The sequence below is a fragment of the Stegodyphus dumicola genome, chromosome 10 (genome assembly GCF_044657685.1).
Source record: "Stegodyphus dumicola isolate Sdum_Otavi_A_Nest chromosome 10, ASM4465768v1".
NCBI lineage: Eukaryota > Metazoa > Arthropoda > Arachnida > Araneae > Eresidae > Stegodyphus > Stegodyphus dumicola.
The window spans coordinates 25,595,502-25,622,561 of NC_140777.1; the positions used below are offsets into that span (position 1 = coordinate 25,595,502).

Sequence of the window (27,060 nt, forward strand, 5' to 3'; positions counted from 1 at the left end):
GGTGCTTATTAATCTGAAATCATGAATTTTAATATGATCTTTCACGCCTGAATCTGATATGGTACTTTTAGACGACTATTTGCAACAGTTTCGCAATTTTTTTACGTATATAACAATCGAAGTAATACCTTTAACTACCTTTCTGTGCCTTAAACCTATCAATTTCGTTTAATAGTTCAAATATGTAATGTTGTTTGATTTATTAAAAGAGTTGTTATCTTGTTGAAATGAACATATAAACATTTAAATATTTTAATCAAACTCTTTCAGAAGAACTGTCGTAAAGTATGGGCTCGACATTACACCTAATTAGTTTAACTTCTAACTAAACTTCCAGTGTATATAAGACCTTAAATTCCGCCGGAACACGGGTAGAAGATAAAGTAGAAATAAAAACATTGTCAATTACAGCTCTTTCCGAATTGAGAAATAGGCAATGATTATTTGTTGCTACAATTAATCTCAGTAAATATTTAAAGCCCAGAAATATCTACTTTAATATGAGCAGTCCTTTTTTTTCTGACTTCAAATGAAACGGAAATTGCTGGGACTGTCGCTGGCAAATTTGTTACTTACTAATAAGCTATGTAAGACTTTTTACGAGTAAACTGACAAATTTAACATAGTTCATTTCATTCATCAAATCCCCCCTTCAAGTTGTGAAAGCAAGATATCTGTTTCTTGTGGAAGATAGCTCTAAAAGCAGAAATAACCAGTTTTCTGAAGAAAATAGGTGGACCTCAGAAATGTGAATATAGTTAAAGCATTTGTAACTCCTTCTCAAAATAAGAATAAAATCTCACGCTGTGCTTTAGCTCAATGACTTTAATTCATTTGCATCTTACAAAATGATTCACATTTCATAGAATAAAGAGAAAGTATCTCGAGAAAAGGCGTTGTTTAGTTTTCTTTCTACTCATGATCTCGAATTCCACCTTTGAATGTGGGTGTTCGCTTTTGAATATAAGCTCGAAATGACTCATCGAAAAGGGGAGTATTTGCCAATGAATCTTTGACTTCTCATTTTACGAAAGCAACATTTTGTATCTTTCAGATTAAATCTGCGAGACCATGAAAATGTTTATTAAAAGCAATGATATTTGATGGATGTCATGATGGTATCTAAATGCGGATAAGGAATTTAGCAAATGTGGGAGCAAGCCTTCCTATTCTAAGTTAAAGATTTGGAAATGAAATGACTATGAAATCTAAATTAGGCAAGGAATGAAAGAAGGTTGTGATTTCGTAATCTGTACCAAAAATTAAGTAATGTAGTCCAACTTTGACATCCATCAAATATCATTCTAATTTTGTTCGATAACCGCGTATGGCAGCGGGTCTCAACCTTTTGACTAACGCGTACCAGCTAAATAAAAATTGAAAACTTTTAGTACCACCACTACAAAGTACTATTACCTCCACCGCTCTTGAACAAAGCTCATAAATTTACGAGTGTTAGAGAGAAAACTCAATCAGGATGCTGGGGTTTTAATTTTTGAATTTAATACTTAAAAATATGTTCTTTGCGTACCACCTATTTTTCTCTTGCGTACCACCGGTTGAGAACCCCTGATCTATGCTATAGTACCTGACGGTTTTGGGCTTTATTTCCTCTTCCTTGTAAAACCGGAAGAACTTTTACATCGAAACATTTTACATAACTATTTCGTATACCTTTATATCGAGCAAATAAGACAACATAGCACATCAGAGTTCTTCTCTGGGATGAATTCCTGAACCATTATTGTGTCAGTGTCCGTTGTGAACCAGCTAAAAGAAATAGTGGCGTTATCACACCAGTAAAATTTCGCAAACAAAAAGAAAAACAATGCACTTCAAATGAAAGTGCATCATAATATAGCACGCTCTGTAGCAAAAAGCCAATCTTTAAAGGACGCCTGTGTGCAAACAAATAAAACGTTTTAAAACATCCAGTCTTGTAAGAAGCGTGTATGCAATAAAATATTGTAAGGAAATCATACCATTATAAAAATTAGGCATCTGAGTATTTCAGATACTACATGATCAATCATTGATAAAAATAAAATTACTCCTCTATAGTTCGGAAGAAAATGAAATAAGTGATGCTATATTTTCGTGCGCTCTGGATGCTTTAAAAAAGAAATCTTTAAATAAATTGCATGGTATAGATGTACTTTAATGCTCTAACTAATAAGCTTGAATATAATACCAGGTACAAGAAAGAGCAGATAAATGTTTACTGAACAGTAAACACAATAAATTAATAAAAAGATAAAAACTGGAGGTTAAAGTTAACATTCTCAGCTACTTTCAGCTATTTTCCTATTTCTCTGCTTCTTTTTATTAAAAGAAACCGTTTTTGTGTTTTTCCATGCAATCAATGAAAAACAACCAAGCCTCGAAACAACGAAATCTTCTGAAAAGACAGAGTAGATTTTAAAGAGAGAGGAAAAGTTGAATTCTTTTTCTTAAGAAACACTCTTTGTCAGACATTCTCCCTTTATTGAGAGATGCAGGAAGCGCAGCGAAATAGCTGAAAGTAAACTAAAGATAACGACAAAGAGAAGGTTTTAAAGAAAATGTGAAAAAGGAATATTTTTCTCTTTCTCTTAGAAGATAAAGTTTTCAAGATTTTTAACCTTTTTTAAGGAAAAGAAAGAGAAGGGAGATATAAAATGAGTAAAACAATAATAATGAGAAGGTTCTGAAGAAAACGGCTCACGGTTTTATGCCCCCCTTCAGAAACAGTCAATTTTCTATTCTTTTCCTCCCCCTTTATTTTTCAGAGGACATCTGAATTCAGTAAATTCAGTGATGAAAATAAATAAAGGTTATAACAAAATAAAGGAGGCCAAAATAGGAATGAATGATTTAAACATCTGCATTGTTACTTCAGGGCAAACTTCAAGAAAAGAAAATTGATGAAGACTTATTGATTGTGAATTAATTATATTATCAATAAGTTTATTTTTTGTAAGACTGTGCAATAAATTTACATTTATAGAATAAGAATATAAAGCATTGTATAAATAATGTGGAAAAATAATGGATACATTTTCGTTATTAATTTCAAAAAGGTATTTTATTTTTTATTGAATTCAAAGTGTAATGAAATTAAAACCGAAACACGCCAACGTAAAATTCGAAATTAGGCAAAAAAAGCAATCTAAATTTGGCCAAGATTTTGAATAAAGTTCTCTTCATTTCGAGAGGGATAAGAGACAGGTCCGTTTTCTTCAGGCACTGATATTCAAACTGCATTTTGTTAAATAAGTAGTTCTATGATCAATTTTTCACAGGTTTCTTAACTTATTTTTTATATTTTTGTTGTTTTTATTATATCAGTTTAAAACATTCTTATCAAATTCCATGTGATTCAAAAATTTCACCAGTCGTATTCTAAATTGAAAGAAAATTTTTTAAGATTTCTTTAATACATACTGACATTTTTAAGTATTAATAATTCCCGAAAGCAATAAACGATTCAATATCTTTTATGAATTAACTCCTTAGAGTAGAATTAAAGTATATTTTTGCTCACAAAGATTGGTAATTATTTTAAGATTTGGATCTTGCTGGATCTGATTTTTCCTATATTTAACTACTTTATTATTCATTTGACTTCCATTAAAATGGAACGAAAGATAAACGATGACCTTTCAAAAGTAAAAGGAAATGCTTAAAAGTTAAAGACTAGCAAATTCATCGAAAACAAATTGAGCAGAAACTCATCATTCAAACGAATTCTGAATGACTGCTATGACTGCTGTTTTTACAAAAACATTTTACAGGTGAGACTAATGTATCATTATCTCCAAGCCTATCACTCTTACGCAGGTTTCTGAACAGTCTAAAAATAAAAGTTTGGAGAGCTCTTTCTCGAGAAATTATTGTAAAAACTCTAATAAAAGAAAAACGATACTGAATTTCTTCAAACATGTTTATGTTCAAACAAACAGGTTAATCCGAAATGTCTGTATAATTTCACGTTTCCATGTGACCAATAATACGCACTTGTTAAATTGATGTACTGTAGCAACTATTGAGTATAATTAAGTACTTCCTCTTCGTGTGCATGGAGCTAACCTGATTCTGCCCAGTTCCATCCGAATAAATATTCTTTGCTGGTCGCTAATTAAAATTCATTACTAACCATTTTTGACATTTATTACGGACTTTTGAAATGTAACCTAAATTTCAGCATTCTGTGCCTCTATCAACAATAAACAAGCAATTAATATTATGCACAGTCACGTTCAAGGCGGTTTAAATTACTTAGATGTTTTCTTTCCTACTGAAGAGTTAAATTCCTTCATGATGTTTCCTTATCACTAGTTACAATTTCTTAACTTTCCTGCAGTTAAAATTCTGAGTGCGGGCCACAGGTATTTATTTCCTATTGAAATGTAGGAAACAGATCTAGATTCATAAAAGAAAGCAATCAATCTTCGAGAAATGGTACTTGTGAGTAGTTGGAGAGGCTTTTCCCTATCTAAATCCGAAACTTGCAATTCACACTGCTTGTGCATTTAGCAAGTTTCCTTCAACATTTTTAGGGAAATGGCTTTTGAATCAACTGAATTTTCTCGAAATGAATAAACTCAATAACTCACGCGAATCTGATGGTTCTAAAATCATCAGATAAAATGGTCTTTTTTAAATCATGTTTTCCTCATTTTTAGTTTTTTAAATTGTTGGTCTGTAGTCTATGCTTAAAAGTAAAGTTTTATATAAACTCACACATATTTTCTTATCGTTTGCATGATAATAAAAATATATCAACTTGGTGGACATATTTTTCTTTTACTACTTCTTTAACTCTGACTCATTAAGAAATCTTTCTTCTTTTGGAATGGAGGTGGTGAGAACTGGAAAGATATTCACTTAAAACTCGCTAGACAAACATCAAGCTTTACTTGAAAGCAATATTATTCTGCATCTCTTTTCTTTTTACATTAGATTTTAAGTGATTCTATAGAAAACATAGAATGTATTTATTCAAAGCTTTCAAATTACAAGTTCTTTTTTTTCTTTTTCTTTTCTTTTCTGTGTTTCAATTATAATTTTCAATCATTAGCTTAGTTTACAAGTAATAGAAAATTGTGCTAATGTAGAAAACTATAAATATACGTAAATTTGAATAATACTTAAAGATTTATAGATATAAAAAATTTCAGAATTTTATAACTATATTATTAAATGCATTTCTTTCGGTTATTCAAATTCGTCGAGCATGAAATCAAAGAACTATTTGAGATAAATTTGGAAACCAAGTAACCTGTAAATTCAAATTTCGCACTCCTAGAAGTAACATTAAAAATAACTTCAGCACACATACTTTTCACCCTAATAGCAATGGTTGAAATTAAGTTCCTGTCCATCAGAGAAATCGAAAAAGATATGAAGATAAAATATATTATCAATCCATTTTTCACTTTTTTTCTTCTTCAATAAATTGCAAGTAGATTTTTGGAATACTTGAATTCCAGGCTATTCGTTTTCCTACTTTATTTTGGGCAAGCAAACGCTTATATTTTTAAATGATGAATTACCACATAACTCAGCGAGGTAAAAGATTAGAAGCTTTATGAATGGAGAGGAATCTTCGAAATTTTTTTATCTTTAAACGAGTCTAGGAAGAAATTCAGTTATATCATAGCTTGATGTTTGGATATAATTTAGCGAAATATTTCGGAGCGCAACTATTTTGCCTTTCATGTAAGTCATACTTTTTAAAATATTATCTTGCAGTAGTCTCATTACTAAGAACTTTTAATATTTCACAGTTTATTATTCAGGTGAGCTTCCTAAAACAACTTTACATATACCGTATATAACGTTAAGAAAGACACGAGATATGAGTAGTTAATATACTTCTTACCTGAAACTTATTTTAAAAAGTTCAAGCTTGAATGACAAGTAATATATTAGAAGAATCCTACCTTCTTATTGTACTAGCGTAGTTTATATTTGTGGTAATGCAATACGATATAATAAACTCTGCGCAATATATTCCTAGGTATTTAATTAAGCGATTAGCTAACCTAATTGAACTTAGAACTTATTATATACTGCAGCGGTTTTTCTTTCAGATGCAAAAGATTTTGATTAAGTCATGGAGAATTCGGCAAAGTTTCGGGTAAACAAATGTTAATACATTCTTTATGTAATCAGCTCTTTGATCTTTACTCTGTTATTTTCATTTGATTACGAGGTATGGAATTACAAACAAATTGTTTGACTTAGACACTTGATGAAAAGATTTATTATACATTTTGTACTCACTATATTTTTCTAAAACTATTCTTCGGTACAGGAAATATGAAATTTTTTTATTTCTAGCACATTTTAATATGAACTCTGCTAAAGTCATATTATTGAGCCACCTTATGTTCAGATACGGACAGTTTATGCCTACGTGTTGGTCTACATTAATTCTCGAGCCGAGAAGAATTTATAGCGTTATACATATTTGGTCACTTAGCTTGATAAAATTGATACATTTTCGATTCTGCGTCCGTGTAGTGAATATTTGGTGCCCAGAAAACCTAAGAAGCAACTCAGGTAATGTTAGGTTTGGTGACATAAGACCATGTAACAGACTCGTTTCGAACCCTTTCTGTAGTAATCATCAAAGAATGCACTGATATCGTTGACATGAATGGAAGCTCTGTGACAATGGAAAATGTTTACTTTTGAAAGCTGAAATATAGCATGTTCCCATAGCAAGTTTACATAAGCTGGTTTAGTTAATGTGACCTTCGAGAAAATAAGGGAATCCAAAGACCAAATATAGCGAGATTAAAAATCAGAGCTGACTTCTACTCTAGTGTTGTACGTGTTAAATTTAATATTTTATATATATTTATTTTTATATTATCATGCCTGAAGTGGAGAACATAGTGTTTAAAATGCAGTAACTCTAATTATTCCTCTAATTTATGACTAATATTTCAAGCTCTTAAGCAGTTTGAGTTGAGCAAAAGTTCCTAACGGTGAAAGAAAATTTCTTATTTCAAACAGAATATATTAAATCTTTAATTAGTATCATGCTAGTTTTCGTTAACTCGACTATCTTATAATCAGGAAAATTTCTCATCAAAGCAATAAATTAGTGAGCTAAAAGAGAAAAATATGCTTAATTCATTTACTTAATGATTACTAAAGACATTACCATGAGCATAAAGTCCCCAAATCTTCTTTTTGTTCATGTTATCCGTAAAACGTTCCTTATGATTAGATTATTTATTACTAAAAAGCATTTACGACTGTTTTTCTCAAGAGTAATGATTTCTAATGGAATGTGATTCGTAATCCCGTGACCCACATGAAGAAACCCATTTAACTGAAACATAATCTCAGTTCTAAATAGCCTTTTGATAAAATAACAAGTACCTTGTTGTATTCTAACTCATTCTCAAAGTTATCAGACATGACAATATAGCGATTAGTTAATTGCGAAACATCAAATTCCGCCCAGACTGGAAAGTGATTAGCGACGCTGACTGCCTCTCTAAAGGGTTCGGGTTCGAATCCAAGAGAAGGCATGGATGTTTTTAAATGTATAATGTCTGTGCGCCATGGCGGCACTAAAAATGCGAAAGTTATCTCGAGAAGTTAGTGATATGGGAAGAAGGCTGGGAAACCCTCGGACCACCACCCGAGATGCTCTCCTTCAAAACTGGGGTGGAACTGAGCGTAAAGTTGGACTGTCACCTGCATGGTTCTCAAGCTCTGGCCAACGAAAGACGCAGTCCTTTACTCCTTCCCACGATATTAATTCAAGGGCTTTATCTGATTCCACAAGACAAGGGAGATTAGGAAATACAATAACAACAGCACAATCAAGCACTTAAAGATGAGAAAAGTATCAAAATCTGCTTTCAATATTTCAGAAGGAGGGAAAAAATGTATATTCTATGCTTTTTTCGAAAATGAAATATTTTGATTCAAAAACTAACTTTCCTGAACTCACATTTGCATTTAAAGTTTAAAAAGTTGTTAAATTCTAAATAAATTGCTGTGCAAAATCACGTTAGTTTGATTTAAATACAGACTGTCTTATTCTGAATTCTGTTTTGTTAGGGTATGCTTTTAACGCATATATTATTGCAAAATTTAATGCAAAATGAAAACGCTTTTTTGGGCCCTACTCCCTTACATACAGTGGGATAAGTTTTTCATTTAAAGAAAAGAAGAAAGGAGTAATTTTTTATTGCTTTCACCCGTTGTTTGTTTCTTCATGTTCTTTTTATTTTTATTAAAAATTTTAATTCTTTTTTTTTACATCAGCGGTACTAAAGTATTGTAAGCTAGTTAATAAGTATATAATTAGCTTTTCATATTCGTTATTGAAAAAGGAAGTGAAAATGGACAGAGGCTATTGTCCGATAAGGAAACACGATACTGGAATCCAGGTTAATGGAAGACAAAATGAATCTTCGTGCTTTAGGTAATGAATCGCGAACACAGTACCAATATAATTGCTCACCCTGTATCATTTGTCATTGTTCATCAGATGAACAGACATAAAATAACAATAGAAGCAGTTAAAGTTTGCATTTTTATAGAACAACAAACTGCAAAATATGGTAATTCTTTTTTTTTATTGTACTACCTACTTTTGTGCTGCCATACTGTCTGAAATGAATTACCCGAAATGAAAGAGCATATATGGTTAATCTGTTAATTTTAATCTACCAAACCCAAAGCAACCGTAAGAGACTATCAGGCAACTTTTCGTCCCATCTGCCTTCTAACTAAAAGTACCACAATTAACGTAAAAGTTTAAAATAAAATATTTATTAATATATTGTCCTGGTGGTTACAGAAACTAAACATTAACAAGAAACAAAACTCGGCTGCTTTACGGGTAATCAAAAGACACGTTCAAATTAAATGAAACGCAGAGTACAAAATTAACTTACTTAACCCAAACCTAGATCATCCCTGATTAAGCTCTTGAGAAGAAATCACGGCTAGCAAAAATTTAAGGCAGTAAGCTAAATTGCAAAAGCAAGGAAAACTGAAACAGCATGGCAGTTTATGTTGCCAAATGCTATATGGAAATTTATTTTTACTTTAACCAGTTTCTGGTTTGAAAGTTAAAAGTCATAGCAAAGCCAAATTAATACACTAATTGGCACACTTAAAATAAAACCTCACGAGCAATCAAATGTCTTTTTGTTTACACATTATATACAATAAAGTTATCGAACGATCGTATTAAGATTTCCAAAAATAAGTATCCATATTAATTTAGAATCTTTAATTAGATCAAAAACCCTCATTTAATTAAGAATTGATTTAGATGTTAAGGATTGATTCGTTTCATCTTATGTCCCATATTACAGCCTGAAAGGGAAGTGTTATGTGCTTTTAATACTGAAACTCTGTTTTTAAGCCCCTTATTATTAATATTTATATTTTATTATTAATAACATCAGTGATAATGTGTACATTTTTTCCGGCATCTCAACTTAGAGAGTTACACCTTATACTTTCGATGCAGTTTTAAATTCATCGTAATTTGAAAATATAACATTTAATATAAGAACTTACAATAAAATTACAGCTTAGCCTGTATTCAGCATGTTCAGAAGATTTAACATTAGTTTACATAAGAAAGAAAAAATAACGTAAAGCTTAATTTATAACTCTATATCTCATGAAGCTAGTTTAATGTTCTAGTGAACGTATAAAACAATACGATTATATTGAGATTTAACAGAATTGTTGGGTGCTAGGGCTAGTGAGGTAAGCAAGATTAACAGTTTGGTAACTATTGGTTTCTTATTTTTGGCGCCATGTTCTTTGAAACAATTAGAAGCATCTTTTATACCCTTGCTCATATCACATATCTGAGACAGATCAAGATTCAAAATTCGAAACACCTTTCCACTGAATGAGTCACTTTTCTCATAAGATAGGAAATTCATGAGTCAAACCTATCGAATACCTCCTATGTCTGTACTCTCACTACTGAAACTATAGTATAAAAGGTCATTCTTTCCCTTGGATCGTGTAATGTTTCGTAGTTTCCTATGTGTCAATATAGGTGATTTTAAATACCGCAATGCATACACTAGTTATCAGCCTAAGAAAAGTCTTCATAAAGAGCTTTCTAAGGGAAAATTGCTCTTTCACATTAAGCATGCACACACCTACAGAAGCCAACCATGCAGCCATCCTCTTCCCCAGAGTTCGAACCCTAGTGGAATTCTTAGTATTCAATCGCCTTATCCCTTCAGCCAGCAGTTTTATCAATGCAGTAGAAATTAAAGCTGGGTCAGATTAATGTGAACATTAAGTCTTAGCTATGTTTAAATTCTAACGATTTGTGATGCCAAACCAAATATTTAAAAGCTCCTTAATTTAGCAGCCGCTTCAGCAGAAAGTTTTTACTATTTTTCCTCTCATTATCTAATACAATTTAGCCTTTAAAACTGCTGTAGACGCCTATTTCCTCCATTTTTCCAAAGTGGGCTCCCAGATGCTTCGAATTGAATATATGTCAGCTTTGAAATAAACTTTTATTTGTTATGATTGGAAGTTAATTCAGTGTTAAACCGTTGCCATTAAAAAATAGGAAAATATTATTAAGAAGTGATTTTTTTCTTTTAACTAGCTGATTTTTTAGACAGAAAAATATTTTATCGTCTCAATTTGCCATGAAAGATCTTCAAATACGTTGAGTGATAGAAGCTGTTCATAGCACAAAATTATCAGCAAAACCCAGTACTTTTTTTAAGTATTAAAAACTGCCATTTTTACAAACTTCTGATTTGGTTTAACCGAAAAAAAGCAAGAGTTGCTTAAATTATTAGATTTCAGCGGCAACCATATAAAATAAACAAAATATTTTGCAGAAAAATGCCTTAAAAATGTACATATACATGTTAACGACATCATGGGAAAATCAGTTTTGCGATTTATTTAAAGCAATAATCCAGCTCCCCTTTTTGTGTATGTAATATATACATGTGTGAATTTCCATGCTTAAGAAAGACAGTTATGTAAATAAGTATATACATATTTAAAGAAATATGACCTTTCAGAGATATACACCTACAAGTTACATGCAGTCAAGGCAGGAACCGCCTGTATCAACAAATCCAAAGTTATCAGAATAAGAATGAACACTGATAGCATTTAAGCATAATCATTCGTCTCTTTGACTGTTATTACATTTATCTGTAGATGATAAAAATGAATATTCTCTTAAAATAAGGAAGCTAAAGTAAAAGCGAAAATGATAAACTTTGCTATATTACTTTTTTAATGATCAAAATGCATTTTCAGTCAGAGATAAAAGTTGCTTTTATTACAATAACAGCATGATTAAGCCAAACTGCTTAATTCTGCTTCTAATATCCTGTTAAAAAGATCTCTACATCAATGATCTCTACATCAATGTAATCTCTACATCAATGGTTTTCAACTTATTTCACTCCGTGGAAAAATTTCATCATTGCGAAAACAATTTCTATTTAACTACTAAAGTACAGTTTGAAGTTTAATAGGAAACATTTTCTGCAGACAAACAGACAATATTTTATAGCATGATTGCAAATCACACAATAATTTTTTGCTCGAATACAAGCACTTCGAATTGTCTTAACTAATAGCTTTTCACAAAAATTAAATGTTTATCACTTACCACTTGATATTCTCAGTAAAGTCAAACATGTTCAACTTGTAAGCAGTCAGGGTGCAGAAATAAATTTAATCTGGGACGGCATTAATCTGACAAATAGAAGTACCTCTTTTCAATTTCAGTAACAACTAAGTTACCTGTTATTTTCATGTCTGTAAGTCAGTCATAACTGCAATCTCTTATTTTTTCTAATTAATTTGTATCATCTTCTGCAGTGAGCAACTTGTGCGTAAAACAGTGAGCAAGCATATAAATTTAACTTCGAAAAATATTATCTCGTTAGTAACGTAAAATTAACATTGCACGGTCTCCTTAGTTTGAAATTCAGGCAGCTTCTTCCTTTAAACTTGCTAAAAGCTGGCTATGTGAATCTATTAATTTTTCTTCTATTCTTTGTGTTTCTATCCGTTTTTCCTTTTGTAAGTGTTTTTATCTAATTTTAGTTTTTATTTACTTTGTGTTTTACAATTTATTTGATTAATTATGCAAAATCAAATAAAAATAAGAAGGTATAAGGCATACTTTTCTCATTTTGGCTGAGAAATACTTTGTTATAGATTTTAAACTTCAAAAATATTTTAGAAATTAAAAAAAATATTCCTACATTACTTTACATAAATTACTCCTAAACATTCTTAATTCATTTACTGTAATTAATTATTATAAAAACTTTTTATATATATTGCATTATATTATTTTTTAATTATTACTTAGCAGAAATTACTTTTAACATTTATAAGGTATTTCTTTATTAATTGCATTCTTCCTAGCGTGCCTTCGTGGTGTAGTATCCAGCATACTGAGCCGGAATTTCGCGGTTCGATTCTCGGCGAAGACGTTTGCTATTTTTCCTCTCTCTGGCTCCCAAAAAACCTTAATGTCTCTACATATTTTATCATTTAGAAGCAATTTACAATTTTCATTACTTGTCAGCATTAGTTCGACTTCTTAACAACTATCAGAGAAGACGAAAATTGGAAAATATGACCTTTTCAATGCAAAGAATGAAATGCTGCTTAAACAAGAATTTGCATGTCTTATCTCTTTCGACTTAACGCTGTTTAAAGTCATGATGGAATTAAGAAGTAAATTTAGCTTAAGGACTACTGAACGATTTAGATCTTCAGATCGGTGTTTTACGAATTGTGTATAAAAGTCTAATTGGTGTATCTAACGAAATCTAGAAATCTTTAAAAACTGTATTGTAGTTACTTATTAAGCAATCTAAACAACAGTTTATAAGAAAAGCGTATATGAATTGCAACAGAAAGTATACGCGCTTTAAGGAATACTTTGATTAAATCAATCAAATTAATTTTTGTAATAAATTTCTCTTCTTTACTAATTGCATTACTATTTTCTCATTAGCACATTTCTAGACTGAATGAATTAAAATAGAGGGGAATGAGTAGCCAAAAAAAGCTATCTGCCAAATTTATAAAACCTTGCGTAAGAGTAAACAGAAATTTTTAAATTATTTGAAAGCATATTACATTTCTTATTCATATACCTGTATAATTATAAAAGCTAAAATTTATAGTTTTTAATCTAATTTTAGAAATAATTTTATTTCTTATGTTGTTATTTTTGTTTATTTTTAGTCAATTCCCAGAGAAGTACCATTCAATGCAAAAAAGAAAATGGACTCTTCATGCACGATCAGTACTGTGATTATTACTACGAGTGCGAAGATGGAATTCCTAAAGAAAAGGCTTGCCCAAATGGCTTAGCTTTCTCTGGAAAAGGCAGAGGTTTAATGCAGAATTGTGATTACCCACACAGGGTGGGATGTCCAGACAATGAGGGCCGAGTTATGGGACGTAAGTAACACTTTTTGTGAAAATTTTGTAAAAAACATATGCCTAAGATTCGATATTGATCAAACAAACTGTGCCTTATTTCTCTGGAAATTGAGATAAGTGTAAATCAACCTTTGATTTACTCTAACCTCAATCTCAGTCATTTAAGGTTTGCACTCCGTCTTTGATTTAGTCTTACTCAGACTGAGAAAAGCGTGGTCGTTTAAAACACTTTTTTCCTTTAATTGGAAGTATATGTCTACGACCAGCGGTTGTGAAAATAAAGGCCGTATTAGGACTTTTGTGAACACAAGTACATTTTATTATTTTGCATTTGAGAAGTATAATTACAATAAGAATAACTACCAACTGCGGAATATTGTTTGAACGATGATCACGTTTGATTAAACAGTACTATTTCAGTTAACACCAGAAGTTATTGAAATTTCTATGAAAAGTTTCCCTTCTTTGTTATTTTAAAATAGCATCAATTATTAGCTTTTTACACTGGCTCATAATTAAAATTATTAATGAGAAAAATTAAAAGGATCTCTTCCAAATTTAACTTCAGAATAACTTCTCTAATAATGCTATTAAATTTATCCTTTACGGCATATCCGTTTTCGGTAATTCAATTTCATCTGCATCACTGGATGGATCTTTTTCTGAATTTTACAAAACTTCATTTCTAAGCACGTAATCGATAATAATATCATTCTTTGCTATTTAAAATATATGATATGTAATTTTAATATTGAATTCAATTACCATAAAATATTTTTTAACAGTTTCATTCATATTTCAATTTACTGCTCTCCTCACCCCAAACGAATGAGCTTTGAAGCAATGGCGTACATAATCTTCTTTGAGAAAGGGACATAATTTTCTAGTAAGAAAATGTCAAATTCACGCTACAAAAATGTTTGCGCTTAAAAATAAAAACTCTACTGCAGTAAATAAATGACTAGTAAATAAGTGAAGATAAAATACTCTCCTGTAGCAGTAGCCATATTTCTAAACTAAAAAAATTGATTGAAGATTCTGACAGAAGGCAGCCGAGAATTTTGACTGAACGACAAAATGAAATAATAGGCATAGAACTAAAAACGATTAAAAAAAGTTAAAGGAACTAAATGAAAAAGGAAAAAATAGCAATATAATACGAAGAATAAAAGAAATACATATTTTTTCCCCTGTGTCCCTTTTTCCCTTGATTATTAAGCATTTACAATGTAAATTTTTACCCGAATATTTTTAACATTGTGTTTATTTTATTAATATTTATAAGAGTTTAAACTAAGTATCAGTTGACATGAGTATACTAGCATATGTTTAAAGATAAACTGGATTTCCTTTTAGATTAAATCTTAGGCAATTAATTTCATATATGAAAAATTTATGTGTTTGGATTTTCATAGAGGTATTTTACTGAACTTTTGAATTCGGAAACATCATCTGCGGTTAATTAAGTCTTCCCAGATTAAAACAAAAATCACTTAGCAGATAGTTCTGATGTTCCTGACAAAAATCAGGAAATCAGTTGATTGTTCATACATGAATTTTGATTTTTGTGCTGCGTAATAGCTAACATTTTATCGATTTTTGTTTGTCAGTTTGTGTTTAAGTTTTTTTATAACTTCTTGAACTTTACAGAAGCACCCATCGGCACAGATAACTGTCCTTGGTTGTACGGAGTATATGCACATCAGACAAGCTGTACTCGTTACTGGCAGTGTTGGAACGGAACAGCCACAATTCAACAATGTCCTTTCTCTCTCTTGTACAACGACATCATTCACTCATGTGACTGGCCCGACAATGTTCCCGATTGCCAGAAGCACCGTAAGCATTTCTTGGTTTAATTAACTTTCAACTCTAAAACTGAATTTTTTTAAACAATCTTTCATAATATTTCAAAATTTCTTTCTTTTCAATAAAAATCATATTTTTCAATGCAGAATATTCGGAGGAAAAGTCCAAGAACTCTCATTTTCTTAATTTAATTGCGTTTCAATTGTAAAAATGATTTTTAAAATAATTTTTTATAAAATTTAATAAAACATATTTTCCAAAGAACTATTTTACCACTCCTTTCCCCCCCAAAAAACTTAAAGTTGTTAAGTTAAATTTACGTAGAAGTAACTTCTGCCTTCTTAAGACTAATTTCTTGTTAAATACAGTTAAAAATTAGCCTTCATACTAAAGTAAACTATAATCAAAACTCTAAGACTCGTAAACATGGTTATTTAACATTTTTTGTTTCTTTTCGATAAGTTGGATATTTCCTAAAACCGCCTGGGTGTAACTGACACTTCAGCATTTCGCTTTGAGGTGCAGATAAAAACTTGGATATAATTGAAATTTTTTAATGTAAAGGAAGATTAACTGGTGTTTATATCACATTATTGAAGAAAGAATTCTTTTCATGTTTTATAATAATGTGGACTATCCCCTATTACACAAAAGCCTTTTTTAAATCACGTCACTATACTATGAAATTATTTAGAGAATACTCTTTCGTAAATCAAACTTAAATAATATATAAATAAAAAAGTGTGCTTGAAAAATTTTGCTAAAAATAACAGATATAAAAACACACCTTGCGCTTTGTTAGGGCATTTGATTTAACATTAAGCTCCGCTGACAACTTTCTCATGTTCTGCTATTCCACTGTATCTGCTCGCTTAACAAATGTAAGTTAATCTTCATAATATTATGTACCATAGTTTTGGTTTCCCTTTATAACCTATCCATTGGTTAAATGTTTTCATTCACAAAATGATAATGTGTTAAAATATTTCTCCTTGGATTAATTTTTGCTAAGTTGTTAATTTATTGTGAAAAGATTTTTTTAATGTAGTTATGAATATGCTTTTGATACCCATTTTATGCTTATCCTGGTTTACGTTTATAATGCAGCTATCTGCAAGGATCAACCTAACGGTCACATTCCCATTGACAAATCATGCGGCCGATTTTGGCTGTGCGTCGGAGGCTACCCAAGACTTCAGAGGTGTCCAGCTGGCCTGGCCTTCAGCCAAACTGCCTTGCGATGCGAACTTTCACAAAACGTTCCTGGATGGTAAGACTATAAACAAACGCTACTTGATATTCTAAAGAAGTAATGCTCTCTCTCTCTCTCTCTCTATATATATATATATTATGTACTTTAAATAATATTGTGAAATGCAAAACATCAACTCCAAGAAAAGTAAAAATGTAATAATATTTGTTAAGAATAATTAATGTTAGCTGCACATTAGATAGTAAATATGCTTTTATGGTTCAAACTGAAGATTATGAAAAAATTCCATATTACTTCTTCCTCAGCAATTTTTTTTAATTTCGAGATTTTGTAAAGACAAATTGCCTTAATTGATGTTAATTGATGCTAAGTTTGCTTCCTTTCGATCTCTCATGTCATTGCTTTTTTTATGGATTCATGGATTTCATGATTTTTCATTTCATTTTCAGCTACAAAAACAGACCTGAAAGTTCCACGTGTATTATGAGTAGTTATAAAAAGCAGCTTGGATTTAAAATGCACTTACTTTTCTTGGCAGAAACTGTTAATAACATATGTAATATCGAAAATAGTAGAACATCGTGCTATTAACGATAATAATTATACGAAGCATTATCTATATAACTAATGTTTAAATCGTAAATAGTACGCACTTAGTATTAATAACTGTAAAACATAAGAAGTCTACGGAATGCAGAGTATGCACTGGATCAAGATTTCAAATAATGTGATTTATATGTTACAAGTACAAAATAAGTAAACAGATAGAGAAGGCGAGAGAATAAAAGTTAATCGGATAATGAAATAGTAAAGTGTGGCTGAATGGAGAAATAGTGAAATTCTAAAAACACGGAAGCTTGTGATCTAATGCATGATTGCTTATTAAAAATGGCTGAAAATGCGCCGAAAACGCAGAAATAGGCCGAAAATGCAAAAAGATATTTTTTCTTGTAAAATAAAATATACCACAGCTCAATGCTTGATCATATAATATATAATGCAGGGTAAAAGGTAATGATGTACCCCATAATTAAGCGTCACATTTGAGATTCAAAATAGAAGATGCTGGAATGGATGAGATGGAGAGCTGCAAAACACAAATGAAACGCAAAACTAAGTACTACAAGGGATGACCTCTATAGCAAGACCCATCAACGTAAACGATTAGCCTAAATCAATAAAAATAATTCGAAGAAATTTTAGGTTTTGAAAATGATTTTAATTGGTTTTTAAGGTTCCTTTATAATGAGAAGGGCTAAAGAGGATTCCTTCTTTTCTGAAGCTAAAAGCTTTTAAAACCTTGATGTTAAAAAAAAAAGTTTGGGATAAAATCTTTAGCTTAAAAGCTTGATGGTAACAGCTTGTGCTAAGAGCTTGACATTAAAGCTTATGTTAAAAGATGAGTTTATTTCAGGCATGCTTTTCTTTCTTTCTTTCTTTCTTTTGTTTGTTTTGTTTTTTTAAAGAATAATTAGCTTAATAGATATAAACAAGGCAGTCTTATAAAATACGATGTAAGAATTGTTGTGGATTATTTAAAGCTTTATAAATTAACTAAATCATTTTTTTCTTGCCCTCCAATTCCTTAATTTTAGCTTAGCAAATATACAATGTTTATTATACCTCTAGTTTTAGTCTATCAAATACACAGTGATTATTTATCAAAACTTATTTAAAACCTTTTTTTCCCAGGCATATGTAGTGATTACACGCCTTGAATTTTAATCCTAATCATTATACATCTAACCATTATACACCTTGAAATATTCTATTAATGTTTTACTATTTTGAACATGTTTCGCGCCCTTTCTTTCATTTGTCTTTTGTTTTCCGCCAAGTTATTAAAATTTTTGGGGTACTTTGTATAAAAAGTTTTTCTGTGATGTTCAAAAAGGAATGTAAAATCAACATATATTGTTTGTTTTGCTAGAAATACAGTCAAAGGTTTGCCTATGAATATTGAATCAGTTTTCCAAACCTCATTTGTAGTTATCCTTATTTGGCATAATTTTTCTGTCAAGGTTTGACACGTGTTTTTGTTGAATATACTGGGGCACGGGGGAGGGAAGAAAATTATCTAACATATACATATTTTTCTTTATTTGTTATAAAATAAAAAAATGTAAATCAGTTTTAGTTCTTGTTTTGACTTAAGTAATTTATTTTGTAAATCGCCTGCATTCTTTTGATTTAATTATCCTTGATGCATCCTTGAGATATGCCAGCACCATTTTAAACGCAAAACACTCTAACTTTTCTGTCATTAATGGGTTATAAATTCAGCAGTAAATGACCCAGTTTTTTCAATGCTGTTTACCTTTAGTCCTTGCGGAGAAAAGAAATGATAATTACTATCCCTGAGCGCTTAATTGGAATGACCTCAAGTAATTGAGACACTAAGCATCCTTAAGGGAAACCAAGCGAATGAAATTACCTTTCTCAGATCTTTGGTGCACAAAAAGCTAATTAAAATCCACGACCACTAATTACCTCAATATATTTGAATTAAATAATCGTAAAACTTTTAATCAAGACAGAACTCTTACTAACTTAGATTACGGAGGAAATTAAGAGTTTGGAATACATGGTGGACTGAGAGTGAAATCGATATCTTCCATACATAGCAGAGTTAAAGAGAGAATAATTATTCTGGCCAAGACGAAATTGGCTGAGGGCCCGCTATTGGCGAGGGGGGGGGGACATATCCTTTATTATGATTTGACGAAAAGCTACTTTACGCGTACTCATTTTTAGAGAGAAACTTAAGTAAATGAATATCATTTACTGTATATGAATTCCACACAAGTTATTCGTTTTTTCGGCAAATTACTAATTATGAAGTAGCATATAAACAAATAACAATTATAAATTAAATCTCTGTGTCGCCAAGCCTTATTTTCATTCGTAAAAATGTGATAATGTACTTAATAATAGCAGAACTAGTTTAGAAATAAAAAAAATTTAACTTCCCGAATTTTCTATCCTAAAAGAACAGCGACCAGCTCTTGGAAGATAAGTGAAATATCCTATTCTTTTGCTTTCTAAAAATAGGAAGCTTCGAATTGCAACTTCCTAATTTAGCAAAATGTGATATCTTGAGAATGCGAATTCTTAATCCATTTCAAATAATAAAACATGTTTTCAAATGATAAAAAAACTCTTGTTGTAAGATTTAGTAGAACGGACAAAAATTTTGAATAAAAAGATCACAATTTAATTAAATATCATATTACTGAAACATTCACATTTATGGAATAAAGCTGTTGTAACGTTATCTTCTGTTAGTTAACGTGATATTTTTCTTCCTTAGCGAGCCACCACCAACTACCGCAGCTCCTGATGATGAAGACGATTCTAAAATAGTTGGAAACCAAGTCCAAGGTGTTGATGCTCCCCCACCTCGTCGTCCAAATGCTCGTCCTTCAGGACAATACAGAGCACAGAACGGAAAATAAGCAAAAAAAAATCATAAGAAATTTTTGAATTCAAATGTCTCATCAGACATTTTTTCAGACTGTGAAGGAATCTTCAAAATTTAATCTTTTATTGGTATGCAAACTGCTGCCAGTGCCAAACACAAATTTTAAAAGAAAAAATCTTTTGGGAAAGGTAAAATATTATTTTCTGTGTAAATCCGTTGTCATAAATGGATGTTTTCCTTGAATGTTATATATGTCCATTGATTTTTCGAAAAATCTGTTCCGAAACTTTTAGAGAAGTAGGTTATTTAAAACGTCTATTGCTTGTTATTGCCAAATAAATGCAGTTTTGCTGTAGTATTTAAAAAATATTCGAATATGGACCCAAATTACAAATCTGTAATATTGAATACCTTACATTTTTACTTAACGTTTTTAATATTTATTTCATCACAACGTTTTAAATCATCCTAAAAGAGTTTTGTCTCCTTTTTTTTATAAGTAATCTTCATCGAATGAAGTTATTTATCACGATCATTTCCTCTAATATGTATATATGTTCCCACAAGTGTTACAACTCTGTGTTACCTCTCATCAGTTTTTTTGATGAGAATATCTCTAATAAATTTGAATAAACTATTTTTTTCAATCGACAGGTGCGATGTAAAACACTTCCCCCATTTTCTATTGAATGGAGTTATGAATAGGTGATGGGATGAAATGTAGATGTAAATCTGTGGTTTTACGGTTTTTTAAAGAAAGGGAGAAATCTTAAACTCATTTAAATCCTCAAAGAATTTAAAACTAGCTGAAGTAATTTTACGTGACATAATAGTATTAGAAAAAGATGTTCATAAAACTCAAATAAATATTTTTTGCACATAATTTACACAAATTCCGAAGCTATTATCTACCTCTGCACTGGATATTTTCACTTTTAAAATCAGCTGCGGTTTTTCTATGTATATAGATTTTTTCAATAAAAGTGTTTTTTTAATAATGACTCATTGTATATTAGTTTCATTGTTTAAAATATCATGCATTGCACAAGGAACTTGAAACACAGAACTTTAACAAAAAACATATCAAACTCAAATTTTAAAAAATCAATATATACTAATATTAGTTTTATTTTGCACGAAATCTCCTGCATGGTTTGAAACTGAAAAATAAATGGATGAAGCCAAATCAATTTTAGTTAGTCTCGAATCATTATTCTATACAAGATACATCAATATATGGAGTTAGCAACATTTTTTCTTAATTACAGTGGGTGCTTATAAAATTATAAATTAAATATTCTTATAAAATTATACATTAAATATGCTTGTAAAAGTTATAAAATTTTAGATTGTTATATACCATAAAATGTTGATGAAAATTACAAACTAAATGTATAACAAATCCCATGAAGTAGTTGTATTGCAAATTGCATCAATTAGAGATATGATTAAAAAATAAAATGAAGCTGTTGCGCGCATACGGGTTCGTAATGGATTGAATGCACACCAGAACCGATTATAGCTTGATAAAATTTATTTTACCAAAAGAAACACTTTACAGTTCTGGAACTCCGCATAAAAATACTCGTACAGCTCTTCTGAGTATTCCAAATCCGTTAGACACAGAACAATGCAAATCGCATTTAAAAAGGCAGAGCTACAACGGAGATCTCTCAATATCCAAACTCACGCTAAACTAAGCAACTGAGAAACTAATGCTTTCTCCGGTCTTACAGAGGTTTTCCTCGGCAGCCAAGAAATCTATATTACCTTCCAATTTTCCAAATTACTGTATGGCATATGATGGCCAAATGCGGTTACAGTCACATACAGTGATCTATTATATTTATTTGATCACCGTACCAATTACAGTCATACACGGACCAGACCCAAATGTCCACTTCTGAAAATTTCTGGAAGGTATATGAAGGCCGGATACGATTACAGTTACATATAGGAGTCAATTACATTTATTCAATCAGAATACCCGTTACAGTTATACAGGAACCGGAACAAAATTTTCCCAAATGGTCGCCAAATTTTGCAATAAAAATTAATCGCAAAAATCCATACCAAGCTAGAGACGCAAAAACCGTCGCTAGCTTGGGAATATCTCGCCAATTTAACAAAATAGCCGTTTACTTCATTGTTAAATAAACTTGACCCTGTAATGTTATTTTTCCGGCAGATCATCATCTATTTCAAACATTTCATGTTAAATTATACAAAAAATACTGCAATTTCACTAAAATTATTTCCATATATACACAATCTGTAACAATATAAATTATAAAGAAAAACATATATTGTTTCTCAATCTTTCAGCATTGTTTTTATATGAACGATAAATTGATGACCTTTTGCTACATCGAATGGCTACATTTCTGAAAACTGTCAGTTAGCCAAACCATTTGATGTATATGTTTCCTAGCAGCAAAATGTAACAAGAAACGAAAAATCGGGAGAGGAATACATAAATGTTTGAAAAAATAATAATTGCTGTTCATCAAATTGACTTTTTTTACTAATTAGAATATTTCTAACTTGCTTCTTGATTTATAAACTGTCTACTGGTTTTTAATAATTATAGTTGCTGTTGTATTTTATTATGGCAAAGCACACTAGGGCTATCTGCCTAAGGGGAGGGATGCCTTCGTGGAGGACTTTCTAAGGGAAACTGGCTCGTATACACGTTACACATGGGGAAAACCACGAAAACACCCATGCAGCCAACCCGTTCACGGGATTCGAACCTCGGACCGAACTACCAGTGTTCAGCGACTCTACCGCTCGGCCGCTTTTAATAATTATAGAAACAATAATTAATTAATTTCATTTACTTTCCATAAATTTTGCTTTTAAAAAGCTTTGTTTCAGAATTTAATTGATTAAGCGTTTTAATTAAACGTTTGTAATATAAATAATAACAACACAATATTTTGTTTTCAAAATAAAGATAAATTTTAATAAAGATAAATATATCTTTAAATGTAAAGATAAATTTTAAGCGAAAGGCACATTATACACACATCAATAAGAACTAATACTACTTTATAATAAAACTAAATTTAGGGAATTATTGAAACAATCATCCAGGAAGAAAATTAAATTTCAAATTGTTACAGCTGAGAATGAAATATTATCAAAAGAAGTTTTGCACTCACAGACTTCAACACAATACTACGCTCTTTTGTATACTTTTTGAAGATCTTTCGCTTCAGATCACAGTCTAAATAAAGTGGCATGCCATCAGTGGAATTAGACGAAATCTCTAACATTTTAAGTAATAGCATATTCAATAAACTGTCACCTAGAATTTAAGCATGCCATCAGTAGACAAGTGGGACTAGGCTAAATCCATAACATTTTATTAAACAAATTGTTATTTGGCATTTAAAAATATCAGAACACAGTATCACGAACTAGCTCAATCCCGAACGTGTAAAGTAATAATATATCCAATATTTTTTCACCCAATGGCGGGGTCTAGCAATTATAGGCGTTAGCCACTACTAAGGCCGGAAGCGGTGGTCTCTTTATTATGGAGGCATCTAATAAGTGAGACAACGTTGTGTCCTATGAAGGGATAAATTACATCCATGCAGTCTCCGAGACTCTTAACTCGGGCCCTTAGTTACAGCAGTCAGAGTCACTAAACATTTTCCCGTCTCGGCGACATATCCAATAAATCGTTATCTAGAATTTTAAAATGTTAAAACACAGCGGCCTGCTATCAGTGGACAAGTAGGAGTAGGTTACATCCCTAACATTTGAAAGTAATAACACATTCAATAAATTGTTGTCAGTATTTAAAAACACTAGAAAATGAGTGAGACTAGACTAAATCCATACCATTTCATTAAATAAATTGTTACTTAGAATTTTAAAATGTTAAAACACAACGGCATTCCAGCAACAGACAAGTGGGATTAGATTAAATCCTTAATATTTTATTCAATACATTTTTATTTAGCATTTAAAAGTATTAAAAGGCAATGCATGCCATCAGTGTCGAAGTGGGGGACGAGGCTAACATTTAAGAAAAACATTTTAAGAAATAACGTATTTAATAGACTGCAGTCTAGCATTTTCAAATATTAAAGCATAGCGGTATGTCATTAGTGGATAAGAGAGATTAGGTTAAACCTATATTATTTCTAACATTTGAAGTAATAACATATTCAATAAATTGGGGGGGGGTTATCTAGCATTAAAAACTATCCAAACGTAATTGGATGACATCAATAGACAATGGGATTAGGCTAAATATCTAATATTTTACTTCATGATTTGTTATATAGCATTTAGAAATATTAAAAGGAATATCATTTTACATCCGAAAACTCGCATCTTTAGAATATTGGATTTTCACTCGGATGTACAAGCCTGAGGTTGCGTCGATTTTACGCGAAGAAAGGCTAACCGTTTTTCACAAAAAAGAACCCGCCTTCACAGATAATATCACAATTCTAACACTATCTTCCTGATACGGTGTGCGTACAATTCCCGTTATGAGTGAAGAGAAAGGCAAGATAAAGTTGAAACACTGTTCTATTTCATCGCATAATAAATTTTACGTATTATTGTTTTTTCGCATGATAAGCGGGCTACGTTTTCGTGGATCACCTTGTATTTTCAAAAGAGGCAAGAAATAACTGCAAATAGTTGTTCTCCCCTCTACTTGTTTCCATACATACGAAACATAAAATATGGTTCTCAACATTTCCAATTGACATATTTTACAGTTTCAATGTGATTAATGATAATCAGAGTGAGAAATTATCTGTTTCGCAGACTTCTATGTTCTTTTGGAGAACGATGATTTAAATAGATAATTTATTTATTTATATCAATGCGATTATTTATATCAATAGTTTATATATTACGATATTCAACAACTTAAAATTTTATTTGTTAAATATTTATTTTGATTACTAAGGTTACCTTTCAGAATTTTAAAATTGTACGTATTATGCATTGTTCCATTTGTTAATCGGTATTTTGAAATAATATTTTTTCTTCGTACCTAGTCCCCTTCGATGATAATAACGATGATAATAACGGATTATAATAACATAATAATGATAATAACCACCTAAACGTTAATCTCAAAAACTCAAAATAACATTTATTTTAAAACCATAAGTAAACTGAAATTTTAAATGAGTTTTGAGAGTTATACTTAGATTTTTATGCATTAAATTATAATATCTGAACTTTATCATTTGGAGACGGATAATACGATACAACTCGATGCAGAAGTCTTATAACACGTGATCAATTGTATTCCTCAAGGATCTTTTTTCATTATCTTAGCTTTTAAGAGTTATATTGATAATTTATACACATGCTACAAAATGTTTTCAGCTACTGACTAAATTGCTTTCAAAATAATACACCACATAGGTTTTGGATTCGGCATTACGTTTCAAAATAATTCAAATTTTCAAAATTCAGTTCTGCTGCTGCAAAAATTTTACGGCAAGCTGTAAAATGTTTTTCGTTTCGAGATCGTTTGTTAAAGAAGCTTAAACTACTCATTTTAATGATGATCATACTTCATAGTTTCATGAATAAACGGAAATAAAGGGCTCATTTCACAAAAATATGTAATATGACTAGTTGATGTAACAAACTCTTTGAGTGTTTCTAAACTGGATGTAATACATTTATTTTTAATATTAAGGTCATGATTTGATTGCTCCTACCAACGGCAGATCGGTAAAATTACTGAATTCTGGTAGTTCGATCTGAGGTTCGAATCCTGAATCCCGCGGACGGGCTGGCAGCATGGGCGACTTCGTGATTTTACCCCCATGTATAACTTGTATACGAGACAGTTTGCCTTGGAAGTCCTCCACGAAGACATACCTCCGCTTAGGCAGATATACCTCGAATGCTTTGCTATATACAAACCAAGCCACGATTTGTTTGTTCAAATCAATTTTTTTCCAAGTTAAGAGCATTATAAAAAGAACTTATTCTGGAGCTGATGATTCAGGTCTGCTGCAGTTGTAAACAGAGTTATGTGTAACATAGCAGATAAATTCGTAATACAGGGCATGTTATACGAAACTATCTTATTAAAAATAATAATAAAAGTTTAAAAAAATAGTTCTCCAAATTGTAGTCTAAAATCTCAAAGGGAACATGTTTGAGCACAATAAGCATTTTCAGACGAAGAAGTTGGAAAAAATAAAATTTTATCATTCTGTAATTTAAAAAAAAAATTTAATTTCTACTTCTAAAATTGTGATAATCAAATGATGACAAGTTATCTCTTGCATGTATATTGAATTTCGCTTTGAATAAAATATTTAGTTTTCTAAAAAGAGCCAAGCCATCAAAGCAATTAGCATTTGCAACGGATATTATTTTCTCAAAGATATTTTAATTTTTAAAACATTAATGAAACAAGGACATTCTGGTTCAAAATGCATTAAAGAAGAGGATAGTTCCCTTGCCGAAGAGGAAATTATCTTGAATAATTTACCGAAATTAAACAATCTGATCATAAATCAGCTTATTGCTAGAGAACCAGAAGAGGACACGAAAAAGTATGAATATGTAAAAGCTCTACTGTTACAGCGATTTAAATTGAGTGCGTAAAAATTTCGATAACTATTTAATAAACGCCAAAAATCTAATGAAAATACTTGGTATTATTTCTACTATGAATTAAAGAATTATTTAGAAGGATGGCTTAACGTATTAAACATTAAAACTTTTGAACATTAAAACTTTTGAACAGCTAAAAGATCTCATGCTAGATGATCAAATTAAAAAATGTACTTCTCCTGATTTCAAGGAACATTTTTTGAATGAATGGACTACCATCATTTCACCTACTGAGATGGTTAAGAAAATTGAAGATTTTGAAGACGTGAGAAAAACAATAAAACTGAAATTTTCTGCCAATCAAACTGAGAAAATTAACAAAGGATCATTTAAACCTCGTTACGATAATTTTGTGAAAAAAATAGAGCATCCGCCTCATTTTAAGTGTTATGATAAATGGGATGATTCAAAATACCAGAAGGATCACCGACAAAGAAGTCACTTTCAAAACAAGAACCAAGAAAATTTATATGACAAAAGATATCGACCACGTTGATTCGAATGTGGGTCATACGAACATTTCAAGCCTCAGTGCCCTCGCTTAAAACCAAATGAAAGG

At 30.8% G+C, this 27,060-nt stretch overlaps 1 protein-coding gene and 1 long non-coding RNA gene across 2 annotated transcripts in view; one reads left to right on the forward strand and one right to left on the reverse strand.

Annotated features, from left to right (window-relative positions):
* Positions 1-7,291, reverse strand: part of LOC146994930 (uncharacterized) — a 110,877-nt gene extending 103,586 nt beyond the window's left edge. The window contains exon 1 of the long non-coding RNA XR_015043377.1: positions 7,157-7,291. This is a non-coding gene — a long non-coding RNA (uncharacterized LOC146994930). The remainder of the gene's footprint in view (positions 1-7,156) is intronic.
* The window catches only part of LOC118189197 (protein obstructor-E-like), a 28,570-nt gene extending 7,686 nt beyond the window's left edge, over positions 1-20,884 (forward strand). The window contains exons 2-5 of the mRNA XM_035359756.2: positions 13,240-13,458; positions 15,091-15,279; positions 16,357-16,519; positions 19,773-20,884. Coding sequence (XP_035215647.1) covers positions 13,240-13,458; positions 15,091-15,279; positions 16,357-16,519; positions 19,773-19,917 — 716 coding nt within the window. The 3' untranslated portion in view covers positions 19,918-20,884. The remainder of the gene's footprint in view (positions 1-13,239; positions 13,459-15,090; positions 15,280-16,356; positions 16,520-19,772) is intronic.
* The last annotated feature ends 6,176 nt before the right edge of the window (positions 20,885-27,060 follow it).